The sequence below is a fragment of the Ichthyophthirius multifiliis genome (assembly GCF_000220395.1).
Source record: "Ichthyophthirius multifiliis unplaced genomic scaffold scaff_1120509250107, whole genome shotgun sequence".
NCBI classification, from domain to species: Eukaryota; Ciliophora; class Oligohymenophorea; order Hymenostomatida; genus Ichthyophthirius; species Ichthyophthirius multifiliis.
The window spans coordinates 1,994-16,636 of record NW_004087078.1 but is presented as its reverse complement, the minus strand read 5'-3'; the positions used below and the strand labels follow the sequence as shown (position 1 = coordinate 16,636).

At 16.4% G+C, this 14,643-nt stretch overlaps 2 protein-coding genes across 2 annotated transcripts, besides 30 other annotated features; both read right to left on the bottom strand. All coding sequences in view use genetic code 6, as the record gives it.

Annotated features, from left to right (window-relative positions):
• Nucleotides 1–305: 305 nt before the first annotated feature.
• Nucleotides 306–367: a microsatellite.
• Nucleotides 368–1,333: 966 nt separating this feature from the next.
• Nucleotides 1,334–1,373: a microsatellite.
• A 29-nt stretch (nucleotides 1,374–1,402) lies between these two features.
• Nucleotides 1,403–1,434: a microsatellite.
• Nucleotides 1,411–1,451: a microsatellite.
• Nucleotides 1,414–1,453: a microsatellite.
• A 212-nt stretch (nucleotides 1,454–1,665) lies between these two features.
• Nucleotides 1,666–1,715: a microsatellite.
• A 178-nt stretch (nucleotides 1,716–1,893) lies between these two features.
• Nucleotides 1,894–1,943: a microsatellite.
• Nucleotides 1,897–1,936: a microsatellite.
• Nucleotides 1,944–4,125: 2,182 nt separating the features above from the next.
• Nucleotides 4,126–4,180: a microsatellite.
• Nucleotides 4,181–4,480: 300 nt separating this feature from the next.
• Nucleotides 4,481–4,533: a microsatellite.
• Nucleotides 4,534–5,958: 1,425 nt separating this feature from the next.
• Nucleotides 5,959–6,025: a microsatellite.
• Nucleotides 5,967–6,117: a microsatellite.
• A 3,154-nt stretch (nucleotides 6,118–9,271) lies between these two features.
• Nucleotides 9,272–10,208, bottom strand: IMG5_048170 (hypothetical protein). Its single transcript, XM_004037538.1, has one exon. The coding sequence runs from the start codon at nucleotides 9,722–9,724 to the stop codon at nucleotides 9,320–9,322; it is 405 nt and encodes a 134-aa protein (XP_004037586.1). The 5' UTR covers nucleotides 9,725–10,208; the 3' UTR covers nucleotides 9,272–9,319.
• Nucleotides 10,209–10,258: 50 nt separating this feature from the next.
• Nucleotides 10,259–10,317: a microsatellite.
• Nucleotides 10,271–10,318: a microsatellite.
• A 202-nt stretch (nucleotides 10,319–10,520) lies between these two features.
• On the bottom strand, nucleotides 10,521–12,019 carry IMG5_048160 (hypothetical protein; the record flags this gene model as incomplete). The annotated part of the gene is made up of 1 exon (XM_004037537.1): nucleotides 10,521–12,019. A coding segment is annotated over one exon (1,317 nt), but the record flags the coding sequence as incomplete, so codon positions are not given.
• Nucleotides 11,712–11,751: a microsatellite.
• Nucleotides 11,824–12,013: a microsatellite.
• A 24-nt stretch (nucleotides 12,020–12,043) lies between the features above and the next one.
• Nucleotides 12,044–12,134: a microsatellite.
• Nucleotides 12,044–12,142: a microsatellite.
• A 432-nt stretch (nucleotides 12,143–12,574) lies between these two features.
• Nucleotides 12,575–12,715: a microsatellite.
• Nucleotides 12,575–12,917: a microsatellite.
• Nucleotides 12,804–12,917: a microsatellite.
• Nucleotides 12,918–13,101: 184 nt separating this feature from the next.
• Nucleotides 13,102–13,165: a microsatellite.
• A 721-nt stretch (nucleotides 13,166–13,886) lies between these two features.
• Nucleotides 13,887–13,962: a microsatellite.
• Nucleotides 13,891–13,976: a microsatellite.
• Nucleotides 13,926–13,982: a microsatellite.
• Nucleotides 13,983–14,321: 339 nt separating this feature from the next.
• Nucleotides 14,322–14,366: a microsatellite.
• Nucleotides 14,367–14,382: 16 nt separating this feature from the next.
• Nucleotides 14,383–14,443: a microsatellite.
• Nucleotides 14,433–14,508: a microsatellite.
• Nucleotides 14,441–14,540: a microsatellite.
• Nucleotides 14,443–14,493: a microsatellite.
• Nucleotides 14,541–14,643: the final 103 nt, after the last annotated feature.

The following is a 14,643-nucleotide window of genomic DNA, read 5'->3' as shown; positions in this document are numbered from 1 at the left end:
ACTTAAGAAGAATTTTCCTTTTTTTAAATTAATTTCTTTTTTTTGAAAAAAACTATTTCTTTTATATAATTTTGCTTAATTTAACAATAAAAATAAATGAATTAGTATTTAACTAAAGATAATAAGTTTTTATTTTAAATTAATTCTTATAAACATCTATTTTAAGTTATATAGAATTTTGAAATTAAAATATAAATAATTTTATTCTTCTAATAAAAATATATTGTTAAATTTATAAAAAATTGCTAAAAATGTTTGTATTTTTTATTAATAAATTTAAATAAAAAAGTATTTAAAAAAAACAAAAAAACTATATATATATAAATAAGAATATAATATTAAAAAGTAAAAATTATTATATAAAAATTATATTCTATTTTATGTAAATATTAATTAAAATATAGTATTTAATATATTTTTATATCCCGAAAAAAAAATATTCACAATTTCCTTTTTAAATTATTATGAATACTCTAAACAAATTAAATAAATTCTTCTTTTCCTTTTTAGTTAATAATATTATTAATATTATCAAACCCATTAAATTATTTTTCATAATATACTTAATTATCTTTATTATCAACAAATTAAATTAAATTTTTCACATTTTCTCCTTAAAAAATTAAACTATATAAAATAATAAAATGTAATTCATTTTAAGCATCTTTTTTCCAAAATTAAGAGGCCTTTATTAAAAGCTATTTAATCTCATTTTTGGCAACAAAATTATTTAAATTTCGAAATTTTTATTAAATAAAATCACATAAATAATCAATTTATTATTCGTTTATAGGCTAGTTATTATCATCAATATCATTTACAAAGAAATTCTTATCATCTGTATCCCCATATACACCTATTGTATGTATTAAATTAATAAAATCACTATCACTCCATATTTTAATAGTCTTTTTTTAAAAGAAATAAAAATATTATTAATATAAGAAATATTACGTTTATTTTGCTCTCATCCTATATATTTTCAGTATTAAAATTTTCGAATATTTAGTCGCCTTCTTATAATGTACATAAAGGTCTGCCTTTTTTAATTCCGGATTTAGGTTAATCAGGATTTGGTTTATATTTTTTATTTTTATCTTAGGTCTCATGCTTTTTTTTCATATGGGTGTATAAAGCTGCGTTTGTTCCGTATTTTTTTTAACAATTTTCATATTCACAGTTAAATTCGCGAACAATTTCTTTTTGTTTTCGTCGAATAGCTTTTCTTTTTTGATTCATTTTTTTTTGTTATTAATTTAATATGTGTATAAATTATTTTTTCAAAAATTAATTATATTATTTATGTATATAAAATCATATTAAATTTGGAATTTTTTTTTTATTTTACTTTTTTTTAATTATATTTTTTTTATAAATAATTTTTTGTATTAAAATATTAACAATATAACTTTATATATATATAATTATATATATTATTATATATTTATAATATTTAATACCGTTGGAATTTTTTTTTACATATTTTTTAATATTGATATTCTTTTTTTTTATTTTTTTATAAATTAAATATTTGAAATCTATATATATTATTTATTATAAGGTATTTTTTTATATCTGATTTATAATCAATTAATAATTGTTTTTGTAAAGAAAATTAATATTTTTAATTTATTATTGTTTTACATTTGATATTATTAAAATTTAAAAATAAATAAAATAAAATAAAATAAAATAATATAAAATAAAATAAAATATATAATTTAACATTGCTAGAATAAAGTTATTTATTAGGAAAATTAATTATAATTCATTATTAATATATATATAAAATAATAATTTTAAAATTCTTATTTTATTTTTTCAATTGAACCTATTAATAAAAATTATTTAATATTTCCATAATTACTAAGAAGTTAACAATAAAAAAATTGTATTTATAAAAATAAATAATTTATAAAAATAAATAATATATATATATAAATTAATGATAGTTAAAGTTTTAAATAAATATATAAAAAAAATAGTCTTGTTTAAAAGAAATAATTTTATGGCTATAATTTAAATACACACATAATTTTTTTAATTTTTTAATATATATATATATATATAATTATTTTTAAAAATAAATTTAAATATTATATGATTATTTATATATAAATATTTTTTATTGTTTTGTAACATTTTTTCACATTAATATTTTAATTTTATTTATTAATGAATCATATTGAATTAAATAAATAAAACCATTCTTATTTCTATTTTTATAAGCCTAAAGTTCCTTTTATTTTAAACATGTTTGATAGTTATAAATAAAATTAACTTTTATGTTTTGTTTATTAAATAATGCAAAAAATTTAAATAAATATAAAAATAAATAAAATCAAATTTATAATATAATTAATTTTATATTTTTTTTTTTATATTTTATAATAATTTTGATCATTTAAAATAGTAAAGTTAATATACCTATTAAACTAATAAAATAATCAAGGTAAATTATAATAATAAACCTAAATCATAAATATAAGTAATAAAAATTATATTTTAATAATTCATAAAAAGCGGAAAAAAAAAAAAAAAAAATGTAAAACGAACCCCAAAAAAAATTAAGAAAAAAAGCCATAAGTGAATATTAATAAACATAAGAAGAAAAAAAAAATAAGAAAAATAAAACTAAATAAAAACAAGTAAATTAGCTAATTAAAGTAAATCTTTATTTCTCGAAAAATCTTAATAAAATTAAATTTAATTATTAAACTTAAATACAAATACAAATACTAATTCATATTAAAATTTGAATTCCTTATGTAAAATTAACGAAAGCTTAATATTATAAAATAATACAAATTAAATAATTACTACCAATAAATCTGCATTTAAATCCTCTTTTTCATCTACTTCATGGAATATTCCATATTTATAAATTAAAAAATATACAAATTAAGCTTTAATTTAATTAAGTGGAATCCAATTATAATAAAGTTAGAAAGATTTGTTCGAAATAAACGAGAAATTTCAATAAATAAATTAGAATAAGTTACTTTTAGTAGAAGTATTTTGCGAGAACGGCTTTTTGCAAATTAATGAATAGGAATTTTTTTTCGATATTTTTAGTTAATATGGGGAGGTAGAGAAAATTTTTATTTATGAAAGAAAGAAATAAACTATTAATGTCTGTGTAGAAATGGAATTTTCAATAAATTTGAAAAGAGCCTTTGAAGAATTAAATGAGAAAAATATTAAGTATATAAATATTTTTTACTTTTTAAAGTTTTTTTCCCGAATAAAATCTAAGTTTGGGAATGTAGTTGTGCATTTTAAATTTTTAATATATTTAAAATACCTATAGAATAGGTTTATTTGGAAAATAATAGCTTTTATAATAATTCTAAAGTGGTTTTTTTAAGCGGCTTTTAGAATTTTTCAGTTCAAAATATTTTTAATCTTTTTTCTTGTTTTGGAAATATTGAATGTATCTTAATAGAAGAATTTTATAATGAGTTTTTTTTCGTAGAATTCTAAAATGAAGAAAAGGCAAAGTTTATTATTAGTTTATTCGATAAAAGATAAATAAATGTAAATAAAGTGAGGGTGTTTTTATCTTTTTTTAATACTCTATAAAATGACTTTTTTTAAGATAATATCTTTTTCTTTAATTAAAGAAAAACATATTTTGATAATTGTATTAGTTAGTTTTTAATTGTAAATAATTTAAATAAAAATTTATGTAATGAATAATATATTATATAAGAGTTTTCTTAGTATGGAAATGTAAAATAAGTCTAGTTTTTAGAAAATGAAAATAATTAATAAAAATGTATTATAGAAATGGAAAATATTTAAAGCGCACTTTAAGCTGTTTGTAATATAAATAATAAAGACATTTAGGGTTAGTGTATAAACATTTAATTTAAAAATATTGATAGTATTTGAATAAATTTATATCAAAAAAATAAAAAAATGTATAAATATATTATATATACTATATATTATATTATATTATATATATAATTTTATTAATTTAAATAAAAACGAATTAGTTTTTTTTATATTTTAATTCAAATATGTTTTTATTATGTTAAGTTATTTGTTTTTAATAAAATATATTAAATAAGTGATATACTATTAAAAAAATAAGAAATTTTATTTTCATTTAAATTGTTTTTATTAAAAAATAAACAAATATTATTAATAAAATAAGCTAAATATATTAAGAAATTTTTAATAAGAAAACAAAATGAATTTATATTAAAATATTATTGAATATAATTCGATTTATTAATCATAATTTTAATACAAAAATGTTATAAATTTATAAACATTAAAAAATATATAAAAATAGTAATGGTTTTGAAAGTTTATTTTGGTAAATAAATAAATTAATAGCATAAATTAAAAAAAAGAAATTATTATTTAAATATATGTATATAAATTTAGGCTCCATTAAAATTTTTATACTTAAATATTTTTCAAAATTAAAAATTAGAATTTAAAAATTTCCAAATAATATAAAGAAAATAAAATAAAATAAAATTATATATATAAAAAAATAAAATAATAAATATTTATATATATTAATTAATATAATAATTATATAAATATATATATATATTTATTAATTTAACTATATATTTAAATTAAAATATACAATTTTAAATGAAATAATATATATATATATTATTATTTATATATATTTTTGTACTAAAAAAAAAAAAGTAGTAAAATATATAAATATAAATTTTTTTATTTTTATTTTTTTTTTGTAAAATGAAAGAATTTATAAATGCGAACAAAATAATAAATTCAACTCAAATTTTTTTAAATGAAAAAATCCAAATTCATGAATTTGATGAAGACAATTAAAAAAAAAAAACCTTACAAAAGCACTTAATTTTATTGAAATTTCAAATAAATATGGAATTTTATTAATTGCCTATAAATATAAAATTAAATCTTATTTTGCTAAAAATTTCTCTTAATCATATACTTATACATTAGAATAAAATTCTGAAATTCTCTCTTTAATTATAAAAGATAATATAGTCCTCATTTCATTAGAAAATACTTAAGTTTTAGTTATAAACTTAGCATAGTTTATCAAAAATAAACCTACTTTATAAATAAAAAAAGTAATAAATCCTCCTAAAGGTAAATAATTCCCTTTTATATACTCGAGTCCAATAGAAAATGACTAAAAATTTTTAATACACGATCCCGAATAGAAAATATCATTTATAATAAGCTAAAACTGGCAACTTATAGAAATAAAAGAAAAAACTGACTCGATATAATTTAATATAGATGGCGAGATAATCATATGCAATAACGAAAAGCAAGAAATAATATTCCTAAGTAGAGAAAATAAGTAAATATTGACAAAAAAATACGAGAATTTCGAATGGGAAGGCTATTCGAAAATTTAGAATTTAATTGAATTCGAGAAAAATTTTTGGGTGGCTTTTTTAGTTTATTTTGGTGAAAACGAAGAAGATTCATTGGTTTAATTTTTGCCTTTTAAAGGAAATTTAAAAGAGGAGTTTTAAAGTGGAAAAGTGTTTGAAGTTTAAGAAATTTCGAAATATTAAAAAGCAGGAGATTTTTTATAGTTTAAAGTCTTTTAAGATAGCAAAAATAGTATTAATATTATTTCTAATGTAGAAGGAAAAGTTTAAAATTTTATTTTTAATACAAATTCAATAGAAATTATTGATAATTAATGCAATGCTGGAAAAAATGCTTGTAATAGTCCTTTTGTTTATAGAGGAGTAGGATTGTTAGAAGCTTAAATTGAAGATGATGTATAGTTTATTAGTATGCAGGTGGGAGAATAAGTACATTTTTAATAAATTACGAAAAGTTTTATAACTTTTAATGCTAAAAATGAAGTCTAAAGGTATTTTATAAGTTAAGGATTTTAAAAAGAATAAGGAATTTTCGAAAAAAATAAAGAGTTGATGAAAATTAATCAATTATAAGAAGTAAAAGAAGAAAAGGAAGATAAGTAATAATAATAATAATAATAATAATAATAATAATAATAATAATAATAATAAATAATTATAATTATAGTAAATTTATGCTTAATAATAAATTTAAGATAAAAAATTATAATAATTATAAATATAATAATTAGAATAAACATAGTAATAATAATAAGTTTAAGTATTAAAATAATAAGAAAGTAAAGAAGAATATGATTAAAAATTGAAAGAAGATCTGTAAAAAAAATCAGAACAAGAAAATTAAAAAAAAGAAGAAAATTCATAATAATTATAAAAAAAAAAAAGGCCTTTCATCCACAAACCAAATAAATTCGCATATTTTGATTAAACAAACTAAGACTAAATAAAATTTCAAAAACCAATAAATTTTACTTTATAATATCCTCCATTTAAGACTACCTAAAAGTCCCTTTACCAAATCGATTATAATAAAAAGCACTCTGTAATATTTTTCGGAATAAACGATTCCTTATATTAATCTACATACTAAGATTTATTTATAGATACAAACAAATAAAAAACGCCTTTATAAACTTTTAAAGATTAAGATATAAATTATATCCTGACAAAAGAAGACTTTTTAATAATATTTACATCTTAATAAAACCTCCTTATATATAAAATAAACTAGTATAATTCCCCTATATATGAAATAAAATTGAATTCTGAAATTAAGTATATGTTTTTGGATAAAAATAGTCAATTTTTATTACTTAATTTATAAAACGAGACAACTGAAATAATAAATATTTTATAAAAAAAAAAATTACAAAAAATCTCAGATTCACATTTTGCATGCTTTTCGTTAAATAACCTAATAATTTCAGCTTCTAGAGACCAAAAATTTGTCTTATTTAAATAAAATAAAGACTCTATATTTGAAAAAAATAAAGAAATACAATTCGAAGAAATCGAAATAGAAGACGTAATCACTAAAATAATCTTTTTATATGAATATTTGCCTAATTGTTGGTATTTCGCAGCTTTAGATGAAGATTAGGAAGGTTTTTTCTATTAAACGCCTCTAAAAGGATCTTTTGAAGATTAAACTGTGAAATATTAAGAAGATTATATATATGATGATGAAAATTCTTGGAATTTAGAAGGTTTAAAAAACCGAAAAGACGTCTAAATGAGGGTTTGGTTTGATGAAGGCAATAAATCCGTTTTTTCAATGATTAATTTGTCTAATAAAATGGAATAATATAAACTAAATTTGGATAATATTTACATTTTAGATAATAGGGAGTTTTAATTATTTGAATAAAATGAAGATTTTAATAAAGGGTTTATATATATAGAGGAAAAAATAGATATTTAATTCGAATTTTAAGAAAAAATATATAAATAAATACCTTCTAGTGTAGTTTTTTTAAGCTAAAAAGGAGAATTCGAGTAGGTTTTTGCTTTTTATTTTAATATTAAGTAAGTAAACATTAATATATATGAAAAAATTGCTTAAAAAAAACCTGTTTAAGCCACTCCTATTTAAAACGAAGAAAATTTTAGATTTATAAAACCGTCTTTTTTTAAGGATTTGTTGGTTTCGTAAATCAGCTTAGAAAAAGGGTCGATTTTTAATCCCAGTGAGAAAATATAGAACAATAAATCAGTACATTTTGTGGAGTTTTTGCCAGAATTTGAATGCTTTTTAATCTGTTTATAGGAATAAAATAGTCTTATTATAATCAATATTTAATCACTAGATGATTATTTGAATGAAAAATTAAAAATAGAACAATTATATTAGTCTAAAATTAAATAGAGTAAAGAAAAAGCAGCTGTTAGAGCCTAAATGAGGGAAGAAATAGTCAAAAAAAGACTGGAATTTTTGATTGAAATTGGTTTTGGGGAAAGAAAAGGGAAGATTTTGTAAATTCAGGCTTTTTAAGGAAAAATTGTGGGTATTTTTTCATTTGAAATTGTTTTTTGGGATATTAAAAAGACTATATAGAGCAAAAAATTGGAGGTTTTGAAAAAAATTTAGTTCGAAAATCAAGAAATATAGGAAGTGATTTTTTCGAAAAATAAATTGTTTTTTTTGGTTAAATTTTTGAGTTTAGAAATTCAAGTTTTTTCGGTGAAAAATTAAGTCGCTTTTTATAATGAAAAAGAAGTTTTTTCAAACGGAAATTTCTCTTTAGACTCAAAAAAAGCATTTTTATTTAAAAATCCATTTGAATTATATATAATAGATTTAGAAAGTAAAAAATAAAATAGAGTAGAAGTGTTAAATGACGAAAGTTTCAAAAAAGTAGTTTTTTTTGAAGAATTTTTGACTTAATAGTATCTTTTTATATTCGAAAATGATAAAAGATACTATGTAGGCACTTCTAACGATGTACAGGGACCGTTTATGATACAAGAAATTAATGATTGGATAAAAATGGATACTAATAATAGTGAATAAATATAGATAAAATTAATTTTGGAAGAAAAATTAGAATAGGTGTTTGTTGTTTGTAATTAATTTAATTTTATTTTGCATTTTTTAAAGCCGAGAGATTCTAGAGTCTTTGAATTTTCGAAAATCAATACTTCGATTTAAAATGGAGGTTTTTCAAACGAATTTTCAATTGGAGGAATTTGCTTGGTTTTCAATTAATTCCTAAAGGAAGAAAAAAGGACTCTTTTACATAAAAAAGTGCCTATTTTTAATACTGATTTAGTCCAAGAAAGGGTATTTATTTCACCTTTTCCAGTTTCTTTATTTGTTTTTAATTAAAAAATGGACTTTTAAAGATTTCTATTAATAGATTGTTTAAATTGTGAAGAATATGAATAAGAAAGTGAACAAATTTATAGTTAAATGTGCTATTTACATAATAATAAAGAGTTTTAGGAGTGTTTAGAAGGAAAAATAGAGCCCGAAAAGTTAAAAATATCTTATTTTTATGAAATTAAGAAGTAGGAAGTTGAAAATTAAACAGTATTCGATTAGTTTTTAATAGGAAATTAATAAGTAGAGAATAATTTATTTTTTTAAAATTATAATAACAATAATTAATAATAATAATAGAATATTATTTTATAAGGTAATTTATTTTGTAATAATAATAGTGTTAATATGTAATCTCTTTTTTCTAAAGATTATATGGATAAAAATAAAATACTATAACCATAAGAAAAGAATTAGTAATATATTTTAAAATAAGAAGAATCATAAAAAAAGGAAAAAGAATAAACTATAAAAAGTTAAAATCTTCTTACTTAATTAATAAACAAAGGAGGTGATGGTTTTTTCTCTAATATATAATAAAATTAAACATAATAATAATCTATAAATGAAAAAAAATAATTTCTATTATTTCCTTCTAGTTATTTTGAAAAGCAAAATGATTAATAACAACCTTTATTCAAATAATTATAAAAATAATAAGAATAAGTAATTTAATCTTAAAATAATACATATCTTCCTTTATAAAAACCTCAAGAAAATAAAGATAACTAGTAACAATAGGAATAAACTGAAGGATTATTTGAAAAAAAACCATAAACCTAATAATAATAGAATTCAAATACAGGCGGCCTTTTTACTTCTTTAATAAAACCTTAAGAAAATAAAGATATTTAATAACAATAAGAATAAAATAAAACTGGTGGTGGTTTATTCGCAAATTATTAACCTTAAAATAATATACTTAATACTTTACTAAAGACTTAAAATAATAAAGATAATTTATAATAATAAGAAAATAAACCCAGCAGTTTATTCGATAAAAAACCAGAAACATCTTTAAATATAGGACATCTCTGTACATAATAAAAACCTTTAGAGAACAAAGATAATTTATTTGGATTTTAATAATAATAAACTAAAAATAATTCTAGTTTATTTGGATTCTAATAATAGCCGGAATCAAAACCACCAATTTTCACAAATACATCAACTCAAAACTCTACTAGTTTATTCGGAAATATACTCTAGTAACCTATAAATTAATAAGGTTCTATATTCTAAAAACCTGAATTAAAGACAGAACCCTATTAAGGTTTATTTAAACCAATTAATTAAAATTAAGAAAATAATCTATTAACTAATATTGTAAAGAATCAGAATGATTTGTCATCTTTAAGTTTTTTTAAAAACGAGGTAAAAAATGAAACAAATATATAAAAAATAGAGCAATTAGTATCAAATAATAAAGAGTCTATATTCTCCAATATGCTAAAAAATAAGAAAAACAATGATATAATAATACAAGAAAAGCCTCTTTTTATAGAATAGAATGAAATAAAAAGCTTAATAAAAGAAAATTAGGAAAAGATCTAAGTATTAAAGAAACAAAAAGAAGAAAAGGAAAAAGAAGAAATACTAAAAAAAGAAAAAGAAGAGAATTAAAAAGAAAAAGAAAAGCAAGAAAAAATCCTATATGAAAAACAAAAATAAATACTTTAAAAAATTCATTAAAAAGTACAAAAAACATTCCAATAAATTTCTTCCAAAAATGTAGAAGAAATTTAAATTTTAAATAAATAAAAAACTTTACAAAGCCTCTTTAATATAATGATAGAAGATAAAATGCAAACTAAAATTTAATAAATGAACACTTTTTACCCTAAAATAGCTCTTTTTATTAATTAAAAAATCACTATGGTATATAATAACGATAAAGAGTCAGTTTATTAAGAAAATTTGAGACTAAAAATGGACTTTTTATCATAATTAATTTCCTATTTTCAAAATATAAGTTATAATTTTACAACTTTAAATTTAAATATGTAGACATTCCTAGAATTCAAGAAAAAAGAGCTACATAATTTATTAGAAAAACCAAAAAACAACAATAATAATAATATATAAAAAAAGAAAATTACTCTAAGTTTAAATTTCGAAGAAGAACAAGAACAAGAGAGTTAAAAAAAAGCACTTTCTTACATAGTTTCTCATAACTCCTCTATTATAAAATAAATAAATTCTTAAACTAACTAAAAAACTAATAATAAAAATAATAAAAAAGGTATTATTAATTTAGATTTAGATTAATAACTGATTATACCTAATAATAGCAATATTATATAGTAAAATAAATAATTAAATGAATATGTTTCCTATAAATAAAGAATAAGTGTATTCGAATGGCTTAAATATTAAAAAATTGAATAAAAATAAACCATTGTATTAAATTAAAAATCATAATCAAATGCAGTTTAGTTTGAAAAACTTTCAAAAGAAAGAAATATTTTATAGTTATTACCTTGTTATTAATAAAAATAATAAATATAAGAATAAAAGAAAATGTCCGAATAATAAGAAAAATAAATAATAATTGATAAATAATAAATAAGTACTCCAGTCTTTAAAATAAAAAAAGAAGATAAAAATTTAAATATTATTTAAAAAAATTCCATTGATAATTTCTCAAATGAAGAAAATATAGAAACGCCTTTAAATATATAAAATAATAATCATAAAAAATAGCATTTTAATATTCAAATTAAATAATAAGATAATTCAAATGTATCATCTCTATTTGGAAATATGGAAATAAATACCTTTTTTAATTAAAAAGATTAAAATATTACTAAAAAAGAGGAAAACATATCAACTTTTTCTAATCTTTTTGTAGAAAAATAATAAGAATAAAATTAAAAAATACAAGAAAAACCTGAACTTGGTCTTTTTTAGAAAGAAAATTAAAATATAGAGGGTCTTTTTGCAAATAAAAATATAAAAATAGATGAAACTAATCAAAATAGTACAAAACTATTCTAATAAGATGATAAAATAGGTCTTTTTGGTTTAACAAAAAAAGCAGAAAAAAATGAATAAAAAAAAGAAGAAAAATCATTTACTGAAAAATTAGAAAAAACTTAAACTTCATCTTTATTTTAAAATACTCTAAAACATGAATATATTAAAAAAGAAGAAAATAAACAAGTTTAAGGTTTATTATTTGGAAATTAATAATAATAAAAAAATGAAGAAAACAAACAAGTTTAAGGTCTATTATTTGGAAACTAATAATAATAATAAAAAAATGAAGAAAATAATCAAGTTTAAGGTCTATTATTTGGAAACTAATAATAATAATAAAAAAATGAAGAAAGCAAACCATTATTTAATTTTAATTTCGGATAAAAAAAAGACGAAAAAAAAGACGAGAAAAAGAAGAAAAAAAAGACGAAAAAAAAGAAGAAAAAAAAGTAGAAAAAAAAGAAGAAAAAAAAAAAGAAAATGAAGAAAAAGATGATAAAAATAAACAACTAATTAATATAGGGTAAAAAAAAGAAGAAAACAAGCAAGTTTAAGACTCGTTATTCGCTCCTTAATAAAATTAAAAAAAATAAAAATAAAAAGAAGAAAATATTTAACCTTAAAATTAATTATTTGGAAATTTATAATAATACAAAAATCAAGAAAACATACAATTATTTAATTTTGTTAATATATAACAATAATAAGATTTGAATAAAGAAAAACAGAACAAGAAATAAATAGTGTGTAAAATGAAAAATAATAAGCATTTTTAAAAACAGAAAGTATATTCCAATAGTAAGATTAAAAAAATTAATCATAACAATAGTAATCTCTTTAGATGTAAAACTAATAAAAGTAAATAACAGAAAATAATAATTAATAATAATTGTTAAAGCCTTTATTATAAACGTAATAATAATAATAATAATAATAATAATAATAATAATAATAATAATAATAATAATAAATATAAAATAATTAAATATAATAAAAAAATGAAATTTAATAATAAGTACCTAATAAAAATTTATAATAATAATAATAATTATAAGGATTTTAATAACTTGGGTTTTAAAATTAATAAGGATAATAAAAATTAAGTAATATAACATTTAATATATAATCTAACAAAATTAACGATAATAATAATTTAAATAATAACTTAAATAATAATTTAAATAATAATTTAATTAATAATAATATTAATAATAATAATAGTAATAATAATAATTTTATTAATAATAATAATAATATGTTTGGTTTAGTATCAAATAATACTAATAATTTGTTTAATTTTTAAAATTAAAATAAAGGTATATAAAATATAAATAATTAAAACTTATAAGCATTTTAAATATAACCTGTTGCATTTAATTAATAATAAAATGTTGCTAATAATTTATAATAATAAACTTATTTAAATTAACAAGCTTAATACGGAAACAGTGGATTTGGATAACATGGTTTCGGATAACATAATTTCGGATAACATGGATTCGGAACTACAAATAAAAGTATAGGAAATGCTTAATTACCATTTAAAAGTGATGTTAGTTCAGTTAATTTTGGATTCGGTAGTTAAAATAATAATAATAATCCTTTAGAATAAATAGTAAAAAAAGCTGGAAATGGATTCTTTTAAGCAAATTAATAATAAGTTTTCAATAATAATTAGGCTCCTATATCTTAAGATTCATAAAATCCTATGTTTAAACCGAGAAAATGAAAAATTAATATTTTTTTTATATTAACAAAAAATTAATATTTAAATGAAAACAAATTAGTTAAATTTTTTATTAAATCATTATATATATAAAAGACAAAATTAATTAAATTTTAATTTAATTTTTTATAATAAAACTTAAAAAATAATTATTATTATAATAAGTATAAAAATTTAATAATATTAATATAAATATTAAATCAAATTTCAATTTATATTTATTAATATAATTCTTTATATATATTTTTTTATTAATTATACTTATTATTAATAGTATATTTAAAATATTAAATTTGTTATTTTTTTGTTTAATTATATTAATTTAATATTAGATTCTTTTATTATCTTGATTATTATAAATCTAATATTATAGATAAGTTTTGTAAAATTTGTAATTTAATTATAATATATAAAATATATGATCCAAAAATTATTATATAAAATTAAATATATTTGAATATAATCAAGAAACATTATGTGAATTCTTATTTAAAAAAAATAAAAAATATTTATATATTAAAAATAATTTATTTATTAAATATATATATATATATATATAAATATATATATAATTATTTATTATATAAATAATATAATTTAAGAAAATTTATAAAATTGAATATAAAATTAAAAATTTTTTTATTATTTTATTAATATTTTTTTTTTAAAAAATAAAATAAAAAAATATTGATGTTAATAATTAAATATATTAAATATTTTAAATATAAATTTATAAAAATACTTAATATCAATATATATATTTTTATTTTATGTATCTTTAAAATCATATACAGTTAATTCTTATTTAAATATAATTATAATATATAATATATAATATATTAAAATTATATTATTAAATAAAATATATATTAATAATACTACATTTTTTTTAAGATTAAATTAATTTAATTTTTTATTTAATAATATATATAAAATATAAATATAAAAAAAAATATATATAAATTTAAAAAAAAAATATTTTTAAATACTAAGCAAATTAAATATTTAAAAAATAAATCTAATTAAAAAAAAAAAAAATATAATAAATATTTAAAATATATATATATATATATATATATATATATATTATATATATTTAAATATATTTTAATATTTATAATGAAAAATTTATAAATATTATTAAATATATATTTATAATATAAATAAAAATATTAAAAGAAAAAATTAATTAAAATAAATATACAAAATTTCCATTGAAATGGATAAAAGTAAATAAATTCTTTAAACTTAATAAT